The 21,475-nt window shown below is 36.4% G+C and overlaps 3 protein-coding genes across 3 annotated transcripts; 1 reads left to right on the forward strand and 2 right to left on the reverse strand.

The window, feature by feature from the left end:
• Nucleotides 1-8,399: 8,399 nt before the first annotated feature.
• On the forward strand, nt 8,400-11,376 carry LOC104790395 (putative pectate lyase 11). Its single transcript, XM_087452959.1, has 5 exons — nt 8,400-8,721; nt 9,269-9,711; nt 9,805-10,105; nt 10,707-10,845; nt 10,940-11,376. Exons 1-5 carry the CDS (start codon nt 8,579-8,581, stop codon nt 11,159-11,161), a joined length of 1,248 nt encoding a protein of 415 aa, XP_087309085.1. The 5' UTR covers nt 8,400-8,578; the 3' UTR covers nt 11,162-11,376.
• A 1,604-nt stretch (nt 11,377-12,980) lies between these two features.
• Nucleotides 12,981-13,896, reverse strand: LOC104790396 (uncharacterized). The gene has a single exon (XM_010516146.3). It carries the CDS (start codon nt 13,558-13,560, stop codon nt 13,153-13,155), a length of 408 nt encoding a protein of 135 aa, XP_010514448.1. The 5' UTR covers nt 13,561-13,896; the 3' UTR covers nt 12,981-13,152.
• Nucleotides 13,897-18,265: 4,369 nt separating this feature from the next.
• Nucleotides 18,266-19,207, reverse strand: LOC104790397 (uncharacterized). Its single transcript, XM_087455568.1, has one exon. The coding sequence runs from the start codon at nt 19,080-19,082 to the stop codon at nt 18,549-18,551; it is 534 nt and encodes a 177-aa protein (XP_087311694.1). The 5' UTR covers nt 19,083-19,207; the 3' UTR covers nt 18,266-18,548.
• Between the last annotated feature and the right edge of the window lie 2,268 nt (nt 19,208-21,475).

The following is a 21,475-nucleotide window of genomic DNA, read 5'->3' on the forward strand; positions in this document are numbered from 1 at the left end:
ATATGATCAGATAAATATGTATTTATTTTTGTTTGGATATAAAACAATGAATGTATAACACTGTAGTGACGGCTACCTTTTTTGTTTGGATTGGGAAACTTTCTATCTAAAAGAATAATTTTTTAGTACAATATTCATGAGAATAATAATACTTGTGATCGATAAAATAGTGTGATTAACGGTTTAAAAAATAACAACATGGTACAGGGAAAACCCACTCATCTCATAAATAATAGATAAGCAAATGATAAATCGTTTAAAAAAATTTAATCACATAATTGTGATCTTTATAAACTACCACATTATTTATTACTATTATTTTTGATAAATTACTCTAATGTTAGTGCATCTTAAACTTGATCAGTTGTCGACAAAAAAAAAAAAAAAACTTGATCAGTTAAAGCTTCATAAAAACCCAACAAAAAAACATATTAAAAACCTACTCTTTTTAGGGTAGCAGTGAAATTAACTAACCCTAATTAAAACTTATAGTTAAATTTACTACAATAAACGAAAATAATTTGAAAATATTTGATATTTCTTTGTTTTATTATAAAAGTCGTTTAAAGTTTTTCATACATATGAAAAGCGATTTAATTTTTTTTTTTTACCTTTTTATTAATGTATTATATAATTGTTATTGGTTAAAAATTAAAATAGTACAGATAAAATCTGAAAGTTTGAAAAAAAATCTGTACTGAAAGTATAAAGTAACAGTTTTTACGAAACAAAATTGAAGATGTAAAGTAAAACTTAATATAAATTGAAGGGAGTATAATTTTTTTGTTAATTTCTACCATATCCGAAACAAATATTTTCTTTTGTATTTAGCGTAGAACTGTAGATATGAGTATATATTTAAAGGAAAAGAGTTGGTCTGTTTTAACACAACTGTCATTTTGTTGTTAAAATACAAATGGAAGTTAAATGATTGCACACTTGTTGTTGTTGATTCTATATACGACGAAAGAAAAATGAATTCGTTATCAATGATTCTTTTTTCCCGTTGTCATTTTTATAATGTTTTTGAAACGAGGGAAGAAATGGTAGTTCTATAATGCTTATTCGTCCATACTCCATATGACAGAATAATTAGTTTAATATACCAAGCAGAATTATTACAACTAGCTGTTTCTCGTGTTGTCTAGCAATAACCCGCTGTGAGATTCGTCTTTTTCTATCCACCATGCACGGTTTTAGAACTTTAAATTGATTAATAAATCAAACATACAAAAATTGCCACTAAAAAAAAAAATTGTTACATTCACATGGAGATGACTGTAATTTGTAAGCCTTTTAATGAATCCGTTGTAACATCAAATCTTAAGCTAAACATATTTGAATACTGAAGTAGTATTTGATCACATATTACTTTTTATTCCATGGATGAAATATATATGTTTACATATAGTGATTTATTATATAATAGTACTATTATATATCAAGTTTTTATTTTACTTGTTGGTTAAAAACGAACTTAAATTTCTTGGTGTTTGACTTTATTTTTCCAAATTTAATTTCATACATGTTTGACCAAAAATAATAATTATAATAATCATACGTTAAGTCCTAGACAATCTCTTTCTAAAGCTCGTGACGATGTGTTTAACTAGTACTATCTCGAATTGATATAAACTAATGTACAATGCCACGATTGTAATTAAGAAGAGTTTTAGAGATTAATTAAGAAATGTTTTCTCCATTATTATTGGAGGAGGCCCGCGGGCTCATGTTTTATTTTGGCTTTATGCTAACATAAAGCAGAAGCCCATATTTGATGATTATCTTTTAACAGATCACGTGATCCTTTCAAAGAATTGAATGAGAATCATATCGGAGTATATATGGGGGAGGGGGATGTGGTTATGATATATGTGATCATGATAAATGGTTGAACAAACTAGAAAGTATCTAAAGAAAATGAGTATATCACTTCCTTTTTTTCTTTTCCTGGTATATAGATTTTTTGCGGGTCTTTATTGAGCATATAGATTGTTTTCCAGTCAGTTACGGTTACGGACGTATATCTCTCTATATATAAACAGTTTTGGTATGTCGTCAAAATTTTGTATGATGTTGCTTACAGTAGAAAGGGATCATGTTGGATGTAGCACCGGTAGAAATTCCATAATTATATTCGAGAACTATATACTCATAAGAAGGTTTGATCTTAGTAAGAGCTCTAATTTGTTCACTGATATGTGTGATAAATCAATCCAAATGCTCAAAGCGTCCAATCTCTTATATTTCATGACTAATGTCAAAAGTTTGAAAAATAGAGTATCAGATTGTGGATACCAATTTGAATGTAGGAAAAGAAAAAAGAAAAAAAAAAAAAACTGGCTTTGACTTTAAATCAGAGAAGTATACACTGAAAGTGATCAAAGTGAAATCATCTCACTTCGACTTTTGGATGGTATATGGTGAAATGGAAACAAATTGTTTGGAGTGACCATAATTTTCTTATATCTTTTTTTGGTTAAAATACATTTTGGAATCTTTTTTTTTTTGGTATCCATCATTTCATCTTCACTATTGGGTACACTGTCCTGGTATGGTTATCAACTCAAATGCTCAACGCATATACAGTTTCTCATTTTCATGATAGTTTGGAGTGATCATCCTTTGGTTATCACATTATTGTAGAATCTTATTTTGGGCATTCATCTTTACGATTAGGTGGACAAACAATTCTAAGCACCGAAAGAAAAAAAGAAAAAAAAAACTTGGAATATTGGAAATGGTTGAAAGTAGTGTTATAATAAGAGTGACGCTGTGACGGTCGATGATAGCAATTAACAAACCAATATATGTTCTAATTTGAGAATTGTGATGAGATGATTACGTACCATACTGAACGGATTTAGAAAACAGAGGACTTTGGTGGATAATTTTGTATCTTTCTTAATAATCATTTTTGGGTTTTACAGCCTTTATATACAAGAGGTAAGATGACTCTAAAATCCTCACAAAAGCAAAACTTATCACTATAGACAGCTGTATCAGGATGAGTCATCAGAAGAGGATTCTAGAAGCTCAAATCTGTTTGGATGAGAGAAGACGACACCCTCCTCCGTACCTGCAGCTCTGTTTTGACCGTTGAGACTTTGTCTTATTGTCGATCAAATTTTGATGCTGTTGGACTGGGTTTTGTTCTTGTTGGACTTGGACTTGATCTTGGGCCTCTTTATCTTCTACACTCTCCCTCAAACTTGGCGTGGAAGGGGCTGAAGGAGCAGACACACCAAGTTTGCTTCGAAGATCAAGGAAGGGCGGTCGTGGGAGAGGTTTCGTGAAAATATCTGCAAGTTGTAATGTTGCAGGAATATGATGTGTTTCTATTAACCCCAAACCAACGCGTTCTCTTATGTAGTGGAAGTCTTTATCAAAGTGTTTTGTCCGGTTGTGCAGAGCAGGATTAACGGTTAGATAGACAGCCGACAAGTTATCGCAGTAGACACGAGTTGGATGATACTGTGTAATTCTGAGGTCTCGCAGCAGAGAAGAGATCCAAGTGAGTTCTCGAGCAACGATCGATAGAGCTCTATATTCTGACTCTGTAGAGGAGTTGGAGACCGTTGTTTGCCGTTTTGCGGACCAAGATACTAAGGTGGAGCCGAGCAAAATGCAGAACCCTGTTGTAGACCGTCTGGTGTCTTTGCAACCAGCATAATCGCTATCACAAAATGCAGAGAGGGACTGGTTGTTGTGCTTCCTGATTGGCATGCCGAGGTCTAGAGTTCCTTTGACATACCTGAGGATTCTCTTTAGTAATGTAAAATCTGAGTTGGTTGGAGCATGCATCCTCTGGCAGATAAAGTTGACAGCGTACTGGAGATCTGGTCTTGTTATTGTTAAGTATTGAAGCTTCCCTGCGAGACTTCGAAAATATGTAGGTTTAGAGAATGGTGTAGTATCCGTTTTATCCAGGTGTTCTGGCAGAGGCGTAGGCATAGGGTTGCAGTTTGTCATTCCAGCTTGGTGAAGAATGTCAGCAGCATAACCCTTTTGATGCAGGAACAGACCGTCTTTGCATGTCTCAATCTCTATCCCAAGGAAGTATTTCGGTGTACCAAGATCCTTCATGGAGAACCTGTTGTTTAGAGCATTGAGAAGTTGTTCAAGCAGAGTTGTGTCGTTGCCAGTAAGAAGTATGTCATCGACATACAGCAGTAAGACTAGTATCTTGTTGCCTTGTTTGCAGACGAATAGAGACGGATCAAACATACTGCACTTGAAGCCAGAGTCGATTAAAAAGGTACTAAAGGTATCAAACCAGGCCCTGGGAGCCTGTTTCAGGCCATAGAGAGCTTTGTTGAGCCGACAGACGTGATCTGGCTTTTCAGGATCAACGAAACCCGTAGGTTGAAACATGAATACCGGCTCTTGCAGTTCTCCGTGCAGAAAAGCGTTGGATACGTCCAGTTGCTTGATTGGCCATCCTTGATTTGTGGCAGTATCAAGTACTAACCGAATAGTTGTTGTTCGAACAACTGGACTGAAGGTCTCTAGGTAGTCAAGTCCCTCTTCTTGATCAAACCCTTTAGCTACGAGCCTTGCTTTGAGCTTATCTACTGTTCCATCAGGGTTATGCTTGGTTTTGAAGACCCATTTGCTGGATAGAATGTTCATGTCTTCCGTGGGAGATACCAAATCCCATGTATGCAGCATGTGTATCCTACCAATCTCATCCATGACTGCATTATTCCACCCTGGATGTTTCATTGCCGAGACTATGCTTTTAGGTTCATCTGTAGTATATTTTGAGGCAAGTAAAACATACCGTGGGTTTGGCTTTTGAATTCCGTCCTTTGCCCTTGTCGTCATAGAGTGTTGATTATTTGGTAAGGAATGATCAGGTATTGGAACCTCCTCTACTTCATTATCACCAAGTTCTGTATCGGAATCTGATAAGTGATTCAGATTTGCATCATCAGTGACAGGTACTTCGACTTCCTCAGTTGGGGCTGTTGCAGGGTCGATGGTCGGTTTAGACAGCAGTTGTATTGTAGCCATGTCTTCTTGTGTGTGACATGATTCTGAGGCTCCCCAAGCTTGAAGAAGTGGTGTTTGATACGTAGGAGATAGATGTTTAAACTTGTCATTAAATGGAAAGATACCTTCATCAAAGATGACGAGATATATAGATTTTTCCAGTTGGAGGATATAGACAACGATATCCTTTGTATTGATTGCTATAACCCAGAAACACACATTGTAATGATCTGGGATCAAACTTCGTCTCTGCCAAGGGTCTCAAGCAGGGATAACAAGCAGACCCGAACACTCTGAGAAAGGAGTAGTCAACTTTCTGTTGGAGAAGCGTTTCATGTGGGCTCTTGTTGTGAAGAACTGAGGATGGTAGGAGATTTATAAGATAGTTGGCTGTGAAGAAAGCTTCTACCCAGTATTTGAGAGGGGTGTGGCTTTGAAACAGCATAGACAAGCCAAGCTCCACCAGATGTCATATGTTTTCTTTCTGCAACTCCATTCTGTTGAGGTGTGTAGGGACAAGATATCTGGTGTTTAATCCCATGGTCTGCTAAGTGAGTTTTCAATGCATTGCTAGTGAACTCTCCCCCACCATCACTTTGAAAAGTCTTTATCTTCGTGTTAAACTGATTCTCAACTAGCTTTTTGAAAGCAATGAAGAAAGACAGAAAATCGGATTTCAAGCGTAGAGGGTAGAACCAAGAGAAGCGAGAATGATCATCAACAAAAACTGCATAATATTTGAATCCTTGGTTCGATACAATAGGTGAGGGACCCCATAGATCACAATGTATGCGATCCAGAGGTTTCAAAACTCGAGAATCAGAAGAAAAAAACTGTAACTTGGTACTCTTCCCCATCTGGCAAGGCTCACAAACAGGGGACGTTCTGCTCTTATTGACTTCTATCTCCTTGCTACTCTGAAGGTGTTGCAAAATCTTGGAGTTGGAGTGTCCTAGCCGACGATGCCAAGTGTCCACATCAGCTCCACATTGTCGGTTTGAGAAGAACGCTGCAGTCTCCTTGTTCTGCAACACATAAAGGGCTTCCTTACGAGGACCCTTTGCCACCACTTTCTGAGTACTCAAATCGATTACATAGACCTTGTTAGAATCAAAGAACACGTCACAAGGGTAATCATCACACAATTTCGAGACAGACAGGAGGGATTTTTTCATATCAGGACATACTAACAGCTCATTCAATGGAATTGTACCTTTTGAGGAAGAAATGGTGGTAGAACCGATGTGTGTGATGGGAATGTAAGCACCATCACCAACCATCACTGCATCCTTGCCCTCATATGGTGTTGATTCGTGGAGAGCTGAGGTTGATGTAGTGACATGAGCAGTGGCTCCTGAATCCGGATGCCATTCTCGTCCACTTTCATCTGAGACACGCAGAGAGGAGAAGGCCTGAGGCATCGTTTCACTTTGATAGTTGTTATCAAAACGGTTGTAGCACTTCAGAGCCGTATGACCAACACGTCCACAGATTTGACACACGGGTCTCTCTCCCTGCGTTGCAGACCCACTCTGATGTTGTGGAAATCCACGACCTCTTGTTGTGTAGCCTCCCCTGCCTCGATTCCCACCAAAACGACCACGACCTCTCTGATTTGAAGAGAACTGAGGAGCACACGGGTTTGTTTTCTCAGTCATAAAGGCGAGGTGAGGTGTGACAGCATTGGAATCTTCATAAGACTGCAATTTGCTATCGAACCCTTGAACTTCAGTGAGGACATCATTGAAGGTTGGAGCTGGAAGCTTACTCAAGTAGCTTTGTATCACTGTTGCAATAGGATCATACTCACGGCCTAAACCATTCAAGAAACCAAAGATCTTCATCGACTCATCTACCGGTTTGCCTATGGAACTCAGCGAATCGCAAACTGACTTAAACTCACGACAGTAGGTGGAGAGAGGCTTATCTTTCTTGGAGAGAAGCTGGAGGTTGCGACGGAGAGAGAACTCCCGAGCGACACTACTCTTGTTGAAGTTTTCAGTGAGTGATAGCCAGATCTCGCGGGACGTAGCGAGACTGTGAACGTGACCAAGGACTTCCTCTGACAACGTACCAAACAACCACGACCGGACAAGTTGGTCGGTGCAGAACCACAACTCGTACTGGGGATTGGGAACTTCGTTGGTGACTTCGCCATTGACGACGAGGCGAGTCTGAGCTGGTGCAGTGACGGCACCATTGACAAAGCCGATAAGCTTTTGACTGGAGAGAAGAGACTCAAATTGTGTTTTCCACAAGAGATAGTTGTTGTCAGTTAGCTTCAGAGTGACTGAGCTAGTGACATGAACATTATCAGGAAAGGGATAAGCAGCGGCCATTGTTTCACCTGTGAAGGTTAACAGCGGCTCTGATACCATGAACGGATTTAGAAAACAGAGGACTTTGGTGAATAATTTTGTATCTTTCTTAATAATCACTTTAGGGTTTTACAGCCTTTATATACAAGAGGTAAGATGACTCTAGAATCCTCACAAAAGCAAAACTTATCACTATAGACAGCTGTATCAGAATGAGTCATGAGAAGAGGATTCCAGAAGCTCAAATCTGTTTGGATGAGAGAAGACGACACCCTCCTCCGTACCGGCTCTGCAGCTCTGTTTTGACCGTTGAGACTTTGTCTTATTATCGATCAAATTTTGATGCTGTTGGACTGGGTTTTGTTCTTGTTGGACTTGGACTTGGGCTTGGGCCTCTTTATCTTCTACACATACAATATGATAATAATTAATTAAAAAGACTAATCATTGTGTTACTTGTTACAGTATGATTCATGATCATTTGGCTAGGCCGCATACGAGGGTGAAGAAGAAAATCGAAAAAAAAGGAATTAGTCAAGAGGACTTTGCATTTGATCTTCGACTTTGCATACGACTTTGCATTCGAGAATATTGCTATCTCGACTTTGCATTTGATCTTCCGGTCCCCTGAAGCTTCCAAAAGGATCATTATAGTTAGATTAGCTTCTTACCATTACCTCTGCACACTTCACAAGCAAAACATATGATATTATGATGTCACAAAACAAATTGTTCTTTAAATGTAGAAATGCAAGGAAAAAAAAAACACGAAACGGCATCGTTCTCAATGTCAAAAATGTTGACTTTAGGCAGTTACTTTTGACTACCATGCTCAATTAACGGTTAGTAGGTTTTTACTTTCACAAAGAGTCATCATTTCGTTTAAACACACATAAATTTGATCCTGTGATTTGGTTTCTTTGATTGCAAATGTGAGAGAGACAAATTGAAGAATTTCCTAAAACGGCATCGTTGGAGGTCAATAAGGTTGACATTAAGCAAATACTTTTTTGACTACTAAGCCCAATTAACGGTTTCACAACATTAACCGTTTGTTATATGTTCACCTGAAATTACGATAACGTAGGGTCCCAACTCCATAGTGAATTTTAATAAAAACTATATTGTATATCTCACGAAAATAGTTTAAAAATAAATCACGCCTTCACTCCCGGAACTCTTCTTCCTCTTTAAATACTTTCCGACAAAAACAGGCTTCAACACAAAAACACGAACTCTCTTTTTATTACCTTTTCTCTCCATCTATGTTTAGAATAATGTCTTCGTCTTCTAATGTCGCTTACGCTTTTTTACTTCTTCTATCAATCTGCAACACGATTGCATTTTCTAAGAGTTCGTCGTTGGCCCATGTTCAAGATTCAAATCTTGTAGTTGACGAAGTTAACAGGTACGTCACATTTCAAACAAAGCTTTGAATATGATAATTTCAAGTTTGATAGAACAATGTGGCTTTTTGTGAAATTCAAATGTTATTATGATACATTTATTATGTATATAAATAAACTGCGACATTTTATTCCATTAACAATGTCTAACATGATTTTGGTTCTATTATTACTATATATAGCTCACATTTTACAGATTCAGTTCCCAATTATTTTGTAAACTAAACGTCTAAACTTTTTAATTAAGAAAGCTCTTTTTCACAAAAACTAAGCTTCACTATGGTTCACATGATAGTTACCCAGTAAAGGACTTTATGTGAACTACTGTATATCTGTAATATCACAAAGGGTTAAAGTGAAGCTCGCTAGTGCATATATATTGGCCAATTTTCCAACAATTTTTCCTCAACCGACATAATATGTTCACATTTATTTATTTCCTTTCTTCAACCGTACTCCTTTTATCCACATATTAAATGTTTCACATTTATTTACAGAATCAGTTATGTAATTATTAAGAATTTTTGTCTATTTTCTCTCTCTTTGTAGAAGTGTATTCAATGCGACAAGGAGGAGCTTGGCCTACCTAACTTGCAGAACCGGAAATCCTATCGATGATTGTTGGAGGTGTGACCCTAATTGGGAAACAAACCGCCAACGGCTAGCAGATTGTGCTATCGGGTTTGGCAAAAATGCTATCGGTGGGCGGGATGGTCGAATCTATGTAGTTACGGATCCGTCCAACGACGATCCGGTGAACCCTAGACCCGGAACTCTAAGACACGCAGTCACACAAGAAGAACCATTGTGGATCATTTTCAAGAGAGATATGGTTATTAGGCTAAAAAAAGAACTTATCATCACATCTTTCAAGACCATCGATGGTAGAGGCTCGAGTGTTCACATTTCCAATGGACCTTGCTTAAAGATCCATTATGCAACCAACATCATCATTCATGGCATTAACATCCATGATTGCAAACCAGGACCAGGTGAGGCAAATTTATACTTTTAGCAAGTGTTTAATATAATGAATACAAATGTTTCTAATATATATACATGCTAATAATATTTTGTGTTTGTAGGTGGCATGATTAGAGATGGTCCACGTCACACTGGATTGTGGATCCCATCCGATGGAGATGCGGTGGCGATATTTGGAGGGAAACACGTGTGGATTGACCATTGCTCGTTGTCCAACTGTGATGATGGACTCATAGACGCCATACACGGTTCGACGGCTATAACCATATCGAACAACCACATGACTCACCATGACAAGGTCATGCTTTTAGGGCATAGCGATAGTTACACGCAGGACAAGAACATGCAAGTCACAATTGCGTTTAACCATTTCGGAGAAGGACTCGTTCAAAGAATGCCACGGTAATTCTTTTACCCTTCATTGCGTGCACACATATGTATCAATAGTAGTTAGAATACATTTATATTAGGCTTGTATGCGAAGCACGCGTATAAAGAGTAGTTTGAATGTGAAAGCTTCACTTTAGGGACTATAGTATAGAGTATGGAAGAAGTCAACAAAAGCGGAATGAGACCTTTTAACCACCATATATAGAAGATTCTTTTTATTAAATGAGATACGAATTGATGAATATATTGTACCACTAAATCAAAAACAAGTGTCGGCCATATTCGTTATATCTTCGTATTCGTTTCCACTTAATTCCAGTGGATTAATAAGAGAAAGATGATAGCGGTATATATGCCAATGCAGAATTGAGTGTATATGTGTATTATTTGTTTATACTTTTTATATATATGCTTGGAAATGCTAATTTTGACGTTTGTTATATTCGTACATTGGATATAGGGAGATCATAAAAACTTAAATAATATTGATATGAGAAATTCGAGAAAACTAAGAGAGAGAACATTTTTTCAATTGTTTTAAACCATAAAAATTGAAAGGAAAAGGTTAGTAAAATGCTAATGTTTATGGTTTTGGTTATAAATAATTAAACAGGTGCAGGCATGGATATTTCCATGTAGTGAACAATGATTATACTCACTGGGAAATGTATGCAATTGGAGGAAGTGCTTCTCCGACGATATATAGCCAAGGCAATAGGTTTCTCGCCCCGAACACCCGATTTAATAAAGAGGTACAGTACATAATCAATATGGATAGATTATTTTCATAAATGTTTAATATCTTATGTTCATAAATATATATTTACTTGTAATTTATATGGATAGGTAACTAAACATGAAGATGCACCCGAGAGCCAATGGAGAGACTGGAACTGGAGATCGGAAGGAGATATGTTGTTGAACGGAGCTTATTTCCGGGAGTCGGGAGCGGAAGCACCTTCGACTTATGCAAGAGCTTCAAGCCTGAGTGCTAGGCCATCGTCACTTGTGGGTTCCATCACGACGACGGCAGGCACTTTGAGTTGTCGGCGAGGCCGTCGTTGTTAATGATAATGAAATCATTAAGAGAGAAGATATTTATTGGATCATTGTCTTTTGCAATGGTGCGTATGTTTAACAAATGGTAAGAGATTTTTTCTTTCTAAGGTGAAGTGCTTTAAAATGTAATGTTATATGTGTAATGCGTCTGCTATGTCTCTAGGCATATGCGAGAGATTGATGATTTTTAAGTTTAATATCAATATAATTTTCAAGCTAGCAAACATCCTTTCGTTTTTTTGTTTTTGTTTTTAACATGCATCAACCATATACCAATATTATTTGCGACCTCTTTTGCGCTAAATCCTTGTAAAAGATTTTTGTAATTATTACAAAGTTTTCATTCTACCTTAACTACCGTAAGGTGGAACTTTTATTTTTAAGTAATTTGAGAAAGAAACTTCAATACTATAACATGAACCCACTATATACAGTAAAGTTTGTCAAAAAAGATTTTGTTCAGCCAATCACGAAGAACAATCACGAAGAAGGGAACATTGTTTGTGGATCGATGGAGTTGACATAAAAAAACGGGCCAACGCCATAAAGTTGTCGGCAACACGTTCAAACGCAACAGGATGCTGTTTACGTCCAATTTTCTCAGACAGTACACACATTCTTCTTGTCCTCCATGCTATGAGTTGGATATAGATTTTGTCTTGATAGTTAATTAATATTCTATCTGTCTCTCATAGTTCGAGGTTTTAGGGAATTTTTTTTGTTCCTAAAAGATTGATTTTTTCAAGTTTTTAATATGTATTTTTATTTTATTTTAGTTATATATTTGAGTAAAAAGTAGGAAAATAGAAAAGAGAAGAGATATGTGAGAAAGAAAAAGGACCATTTTAAATAATTAAAAGAAAAAGTATATAATAATAAATAAATTATATTTATTTTGTTTTAATATATGTGAAAATTACTAAACATCAAACTATGAAAAACAGAGGAATTACTTAATTTTGGTACACTAATATGTGATTTTTTTGCAAAAAAACGTGCTATTTTGTTTCGGTTTAAAAAAAGAAATAGTATATATTTTCATGCTTACATTTTGGAATTTTGTTTTGAAAATAAACGATGTAACAAATGTCATTATGTGGAAAACAAAAGTAATTAATTGTTTAATAAGCCTAGTATTTTTACTTAACTTTTTGTTTTTTTTTTTGTTTTTTGGTCACGGTTAATTTCTTTATGTATTTTAAAAGTATTATACTAAACCAGTAAATAAATATTGAGAAAAATAACCTTGAATTCAAGAGTCATGCGCCATTTGGGTCACATAAGGCTTTGGTTCAAATGTTTTGTGACTTATATAATCGGACATTTGGTGCTCAAAATAAATTTTAAATTTAATATATTTTTAAAAAATTGTTGTAGAAAATAAAAAGATTATTCTAATAATATACCTAATTTTCAATATAATGGCTTATATTAGTAATACATTTTATACAAAGATAAAAACACCGAATAACTTATAACCATTTGAATGCAATATTTAAAAAATGTATATGTATCAAACCTAACGTGTATCCAATCGAATACATGACATAAAAAAAACCTTATTATTGCAATGCAAAAATGTATGATACATGAAGATGGTATATGAAGGTGATTGTCAAACTTGGTGAATCTGATGGACGGCAATGGTTTTGAAAGTCTTTAACTTCAAAGTAGTTGGAAGACACCTTTTGAAGGCGCAAAGATTGTATGAACTCATCGATCATCTACTAGATTATAGCGGATGTTTGGGCTAAGAAACAGGGTATTTTCTACAGTTTTATTTTCCATGCATGATTACGTTTATCTTGTTATTTCGAATACATGACACTGAGGTTATTATGCTATTTCAACATATTATTAAAGAATTTTCCGGTTGACATAAATAAATAATATTAAAAAAAGGCTCAACGCAAAATCAAATTTGACGTTACACAAATAATAAGTATATCATGTTGCACACTCTATGATTGATCGAACAACATCATATATCTTTGTCCGTTTCAAAAGAAAAATAAGCTGGCTCCTCCCACCGCAACAACAACAGCCAAAACGGTTGAAGAAGATCTAGAGTCGGAGCTCGACCTTTCGCCATCCTCCTGATCCGATTCAGGTTGTGCAAGCGTATCGGTAATACTTTTTCTGCTTTCGTCGGTACTAATGGGAACGTAATCCCCCACTACTGTGACACCGTCTGGTGCAAGTTCTAAGGGGATTTCGTAATCCGGATAATCTTGAGATGGACCAAGACTATCTATCAAGTTCTTTGTAGAGATATCTGTTGTTGCTTTGTTGTCAGCAAGGGTCTTTGATGAAGATGGCGGTTGAGACTTTCCAGAATCAGCTGCTGAGATTCCATTAACGACAGCGAGAAGTACGAAAAAGGAGACGAGGAAGAATTGGTTGGCCATCGTATATATGTGTGTTGATATTGATCCCCTAAGCTCTTTATCGTGTAGAACTTTTTGGGGTTATATTATTTAGCTAGTTTGAATATAAGATGATTCTTGTGAGGTTCTCAAATTAAGCAGATTGACTAAACAATCAAGGAGAATTAAATTGAATGGGGAAATGGAGAATGATGAGAATTTAAACTTGTATAGGAGATGGAGGTTTTTGATTGGTGAGCTAGTTGCTATTTTACGGTTAGGAGTTGTTTTTTTTAACTCATATTTGTGTTCATGAACTGTTTCTGGTTCTCTATATATTAGAAAATGGTTATAAATTTTAACTATTTTTAGAATATGGTTACTTGGTTAGGGTATTTTTAACTAGTTTGTTTGTTTCATATGCAATGTAGATGTAATGTGAATAAGGGAAAACAATACACAAACCATCTTATATAATATGATAAGATTTCCTTTAAACTTGATCTAATATTTTGACATTTGGCAATTCTAATATTTGATATGAGTCATCTTTTTTCACTATTAGTTATTAGCAATATGTTCACATTAATATACCACAATTAATTTATATACTTTTAAATATTTATCTATTTTATTTATTTTCCAATATTTTATTTATTTTTTCTCCGCACTTTTATTATTAATATAATGTGGAGAAGAAATTCATATATGAAACCAAAAGTTTATCTTAATTAATTATTTACACTAATTTATCAGAATTTATTTCTCTACTTATGATAATTAAAAATTAATAAATATATATATTTTCTCAATTTTTACATTTTCATTAATTTTACCAAGAATAACTTCTCTATGCTAATATTTGACATGTGTGATCTTTTTCTCTCTTAATTATTACCAATTTATTCACATTGATATACCACGATTAATTTCTATACTTCTTGAATATTTTTCTATTTTATTTATTTTCCAATATTTTTTTAAAAAATATGCTAAGGTTTATCTAAACTTGCTATAATATTTTGACATTTGCAATCCTAATATTTGACATGTGTCATCTTCTTTCTCTCTTAATCATAAGCAATATGGTCACATTAATATACCACAATAAATTTATATACTTCTTAAATATTTGTCCATTTTATTTATTTTCTAATATTTTTTAAAAATATGGTAAGGTTTCTTCTAAACTTGCTCTCATATTTTGACATTTGGCAATGCTAATATTTGACATATGTCATATTTTCTCTCATAATTATTAGAAATATGTTCACATTAATATACCAAAATTTATATACTTAAATATTTTTCTATTTTATTTATTTATATACTTAAATATTTTTCCATTAATATAATATGGAGAAAAAATCATATTTGAAACAAAAGTTTCTCTTAATTATTAATAATATTATTAATTATTTGATAGGGTAATTGGCTTCATGCTTCTGACACTGTCGCGAAACGTAGGAAATAACATTTTCCTGCTGCATCAGCACACATTCCAAACCAAATCCAGAAGCATTTGTATACGTAAGGCTCATTCTGCTCTAGTAGTGCCAACACCAGCGTGGTAGTCAGCAGAAACTGCACATTCTTCTCTGGCACTCCCTAATGGCCTGAATCTTCTCTGGATCCACTGAAACTCCCTTTGCATAAACAATGTGACCCAAGAATCCTAGCTTCAGCTGCCAGAAACTGCACTTGCTCAACTTAGCATACAGTTTTTGCTCCCACAGCTTCTCCATAACTGCTCTCAGATGCACTGCATGCTCCTCAAGACTCTTAGAATAAACCAAGATATTGTTGATGAAAATGATGACAGAAACATCCAGAAACTCTCAGAAGACGCTATTCATCAATCTCATGAACGCTGCTGGCTCGTTAGTCAACCCGAACGACATCACCACAAACTCATAATGCCCATACCTCCCCCTGAATGTTGTCTTCCTCTCATTCGCCTCATCTATCGGGATATTATGATAGCCCAACACCAGATCAATCTTAGAGAACAAAGTAGAATCCCTCAACTGATCCAACAACTCATCGATCATGGGAAGAAGGTACTTGTTCTTCACAGTGACCCGGTTTAAAGCCCAGTAATCAATGCACAAGCAGAAACTCCCGTCTTTCATCTTAACGAACAACATCGACACTCTCAATGGTGACATGCTAGGATGGATGAAACCCTTTCTCAAAAGATCCTCCAGCTGCTTATTCAACTCTGCCATCTCTATTGGAGCTATCCTGAAGCCGCCTCAATCATGAAGGGATCAGACCAAGATGGTGGTAACCCCTGCAACGATTGGAACACATCCCTGAACTCCTCCACAACCTGAATACCGCTAACTGTAGGTTGTCCCACTGACTCCGACATCGAGATTGTAATTAGATAGGTCTCCCGCCCCTTCTCGATCATCTTCCCTTCCTGCATGGCTGAAATCACAAGACTCCTAGAAGTTGTTTCCCTTAAATAACAACTCCCCTTCCTGGCTCGCTCAAACTCCACTCTACCCCGATGACAATCCAGCTGAACCATGTATCGATGCAACCAATCCATCCCTAGGATAACATCATACAACTCCACGGAGCTGATAAGCAAATCCTCTAGCCTCGACCCTCCTGCAATCTGAATATCAACTCTACTCGCCCGTCCAAGGACTCTCAGAAACTTTCCTCCCGCAACTCTTACAATTTCCCTCGCTCTTCGGGATCTCCAATGATATTGGCGCTCTTCGCGCACTCCAGGATAATGAAGCAATGGGTTGCTCTAGAATCAAATATGACGTGGGACGTAAACCCACCCACCAATAAGGTCCCTACACAAACCTCATGTGCTAAAAACCTAACATTCTATCACAGACAAAACATAATATCTGAACTACTGAATCTACAAATTCTGAGTCTCAGAAGTTATACATGTTATCGCTCGTGCACTAGTTCCGCCTATCTCCACGGTCGAGTACACTCATGACGTCAGCTTGATCCGTCCCACCGGTTGCACACCCAGCTGCACTCATGGTTGTCCTTCAGCATGCACCGCTGCTACTGCCATCTGGTACAACTTGGGCCAACGAGGCTTTATACGCATCGTCTCCCTGAAATGGTAGCACACTCGGGTATCCGCCCGCTGCTCCAGCACTGCCCGCTACTCGACTCTCTGTAGAAAGTTCACCACCTTGTGGTCCATGCTATCGCACTCGTAGCATCCCGCACCATTCGGTCTCTAAGTAGCCTCACACTTTCTCTTGGTTTCCTGCGTAGGCTTGTCGCCCTTACTAGCATGTGTTTGGATATCCTCCTCAACCACAACTGCGATCTCAACCAGCTTCGTCCCCTTAGCATAGCTCCGCCCTCTACAGTGGACCCTCAAATAATTCGGAAGGGGCCTCATGAAACTCCTGACCTTTGCCTCCTCGGAATCCATCGCCCAGCCCCCATACATCATAAGCCGACTAAACTCCACGTCCACTCACGCACAACCAGAGTCCCCTAAGACAACTACATGACTTGCACCTCCAACCGTTCTAGTGTCTCATGAAGGAAGTACTTGCAGTTGAACTCCTCCACGAAATCAACCCAAGTTATCTCCCTCTGCACCCTTATGGCAGCCACTGACCTCCACCATAAATGATCATAGCCTATCAGGTTATGGACCCCTATGTCCCCCAAAACTCCTGATGACATCTGAGAGACTGGAAGTTACTTTCCACTCTCATCCTCCATGCATCCACAACAGTAGGGTCGGTACCGCCCGAGAACCCACTCCATACTGATCATGCCCATCTCCCTCAGCATGGTAACATAATGGGAATGGGATCTTGCACCTGCAGCCATTGGCTGCTGCACCTCTGCCACCACAGGCCGCTCCATCGGAGCCTGTGCCGGTATAACTCTCGGCAACCGCTCCAACAAGCTCGCCAGGTCAACACGTCCACCAGAGGATCCACCTACTGGAAATCTCGCACCCGGAACTCCAGTACCACCGACCAACTTGGCACCAACACCGCCCATACCGAATTCATCGGCGCATACGGTCCTATCGGCACCACCACTGGCCACACTCACTGACCCCTTCTGGAAAGCCTGCGACTCGTCGATGCCCTTTGCGTTCACACTCTGATCGACATCCTCGCTGGCAACTAGACCTCTGCCCCTACCATGATCACGGCCATGACCACGACAACATCCATGACCACGATAAGCAACAACTCCACTTCTAACAATATGCACTACCAAACACAGAAGGCTAAGCAAACAACAAACTGCATACACAAACATACAACTTACCGTGAAATCTCATTGAGGACTCGCAGAGGATGTTATAGGACTCATGCCACACACTATTGACTAAATCACATGCAATCCCAAACATCAACTTAACAAGCTATAGTTGACCGTAAGCACTCTGATACCAAAAAGAAAAAATTCAACCCGTTTTTTGTAATATTATTATAGAAATCTCTATTATATATATTAAACTTATGACTCTAGTTTTCTTTTCTTCTCTTTTTCGCAATATAATTATTCTATATCTAACTATTTTTCGTTAATAGCTGGTTTTTTTTTTTGTTGATTTGGTCTATAGTTTGCCAAGCTATACTCAACCTAATAATAATTAAACGGAATCTCGATGGTTTTGCAATTTTAATTTTTAATTATTAAATTAGATCTTTCCATTTTTTAACGATGTTCTGCATTGCTGTCCACTAAAAAGATGTTATTATATATACTAGCCATGCAAGGATCATTAAAAAAAAATGGATGTAATTAAAATACAAATAGACCCTTCGAACCATGATCAGAATATCATGGTTATTGATATAATGACTAAAGGTTACATAAATCATAAAGAACACAAACTAAACATTTTATAACAACATCAAATCCTAACCTCCGTACTATGCACGTGAATTTAACGTGTTACAAATCGGATCGGAGCGAGAACTGTTTTAATATAAACCGAAAAAATTGATATGGAACGTATAATATAGTCTTAATATGAAAGCCCCAAAAAAATAGTGATATTCAAATTATATGAAGAAGAGCCATGCAACGGCGGTGAGAATAGAGCCGGAGAGAGAGATCTCGAGCAATGAGGCTCTTCCGGTCGGAGGCGAAGCTTCAGGGACGTCACTAGCGCCAGCTCCGTCGGACGATGGAGACATGTCTGGAGTAGGAGCTGGCGGAGAGGAGGCGGTTGGTGCATCGGACGAGCTGGAAGGACCTTCGGAAGAATCGTCGGAACTTGAGTCAGGACTTGCAGCGGGAGTTTTGGCTGATGATGACTTCGGAGACTTTGCGGTGTTGCCGCTGCCTGAAGATGGGGAAGGGCTTGGAGTTGCGGTGGAGTTTTTCTTGGCCATGGTCGGAGCAGCCGTAGGTGGCGAGGTTGGGGGGGAGGCGGTTGCTTTTGGGGATGCTGAAGCCGCGGGAGAAGGAGAGGTCGAGTTTTTCCCGCCGTTGGCTTTAGGTGCGCTTGCCGGTGTTGGTGGATCGGCGGCGAAGACTGCGGTTACGGCCAAAGCGGCTACGGCGAGAGATAGGAGTTTAAGTGTCATTGTCATTTTGTTTGTAAAGATGTGTGTGAATATGTTTTTTTTTTTTATGTGGTATGGTCTATTACGTCTTCTTCTTGTGTCTCTCGATCGAGTGTTTTTTTTATGGTAAAGGTGAAAGAAAAGAAAAGAGTGATTTTGGAGAAATTAAGGAAAGCAAAATTTAATTTATAGGGGATTTCTAAAGAGTTGACCGAAGTTTTGGTTGACCGAGTCCATCGGAACTTGTCTTAAAAATATCATTGGTTTCATCTTTTGTTAGTAAAAGAGAGAACATGTGGTGATGGTAATTTGTAATTTTCAAGAGACAATTTAGAACACGTGACACTGACTATTGTAATTCTATTCAATTTCAAGAATAATTTTGTGGTATCAAATTTGTAGTTTCTACTAAAAAAAAAACTAAGAAATTAAAAGTTGATACCAGTTATCACGTATGAAGTGGAAGTTTAAAATAGAGTCGTGCTTTTGTTTGGTAGGTTAGAATCCTCTTGTTGGTATGGTTATGCTTAGTGTTAGTTAAACACTTTATTGCTTTATACTCGTTGAGCGGATTCTGATAGCTAAAAAACCAGTCACTCGAATCCCGAAAGAGAATTTGGAGCGAGCTTGGGATTCTGATAGCTAAAAAACCAGTCACTCGAATCATTGATGATTGTTAATAAGCTTACTGCTGATCGGTTGTTAAAGCCTGAGTATAAGCTGTTAGAATTTTCGTTAATTTGAGAAGAACATATAAATGTCACAAATGAATAATGCTACATGTTAATATTCCATAGCTTATTTTGAATAACTTTTTATTTATTTTTTATTGTATAAGATATCATAAAAAAAAGAGCTAAAGAATTTCAACACATACCATAAAAGGCAAATAATGTCAAAAAAAAAAACATGAAGAGACTATAATAAAAATAATAGTATGCTTAATCCAAAAACAGGAGTTAAAAATGTGTATTGAATCTATCATTTTAAGTGATATTGAATACAAATCCTATGTTATTCAATTATGATTTTTTTAAGTCTAATAAAATCAAATATTATTGAACTAATTACTTCAAAATCCACTATTATTGAATACTTTTTGAGGATTTGATGTTAAAACTCAAACCATATAAAATACTATTCAATACACCAACCATAATACCTTTGTCACATCTCTGTATATATGTTTGTCAATCCAGTTACCTAGTATATATGTTTGAATACTCATTTAAGTTGTTTTATCTACCATGTTCTTCTTCTTCTCGTGCAATCAAAAGGAGTGACTACAAATTTCAAGGGAAATTGGCAGAAGTAACCAACAAAAAAACTTTAATTAATTCACTAACCATCATTCTATAATATTTTTTATATTTTTTATAATAATGATAGTTTTGCCCATATGACATTATGAACAGCTAAATACACTCTCTCTCATGTGCATTCCCTCCTCCCTTTCTTTTTCTTTTTTTCCTTTATTTTTCTCATTTTCTTCTTTATCTCTTATTTATTCATTTATACTTTACAATAAAATCTAGGGCAATTTTCATAAATCTATTTACACAAATTATTTGGATTACACAATCTTATTTTAAAATAAACATTTTCTTTTATATTTTTATTTGATTTTTTATTGAACAACTTTAACTCAATAAGTAACTAAAATAATGTAATTATTTATTCTACTATCCTATATAGAATACAATAATATTCTATTACATTTTCTTAAAATATATTTATTCTACTATTAATTTAATTCCCTTGTAACCTAATTTTAGTATGCGCTTAATTCGATAGTTTGGGTTCTCTATGTTGCATCCCTTAGGGTATAGTGTAATTTCTGAAACTATTGCAATAATTGGGAAATTGGCAGAAGTAACCAACAAAAAAACTTTAATTAATTCACTAACCATTCTACTATTAATTTAATTTCCTTGTAACATAATTTTAGTATGCGCTTAATTCGATAGTTTGGGTTCTCTATGTTGCATCCCTTAGGGTATAGTGTAATTTCTTCGGAAATTGTTAAATTCGGCATTTAAATTTTATAATTAAACAAAATTATATATCGTTTTAGGTTTACAAAAGAGTAGTTAGGGTTTAGATTTTACAATTAAACAAAATTATATGTCGGTTTGGGTTTATAAAATAATGGTTAGGGTTTATATTTTACAATTAAATAAAATTATATGTCGGTTTGGATTTATAGAAGAGTGGTTAGGGTTTAGATTTTACAATTAAACAAAGTTATATGTCGGTTTGAGTTTATAAAATAGTGTTTAGGGTTTAAATTTTACAATTAAACGAAATTATATGTCGGTTTGGGTTTACAAAAGAGTGTTTAGGGTTTATTGTAGCCACCACCGTATCGTATAACCACCACTAGTACCGTACTCTCATTACCACTATTATAAAATTATTTT

The sequence above is a fragment of the Camelina sativa genome, chromosome 6 (genome assembly GCF_030686135.1).
Source record: "Camelina sativa cultivar CO46 ecotype springtype chromosome 6, ASM3068613v1".
Taxonomy (NCBI): domain Eukaryota; kingdom Viridiplantae; phylum Streptophyta; class Magnoliopsida; order Brassicales; family Brassicaceae; genus Camelina; species Camelina sativa.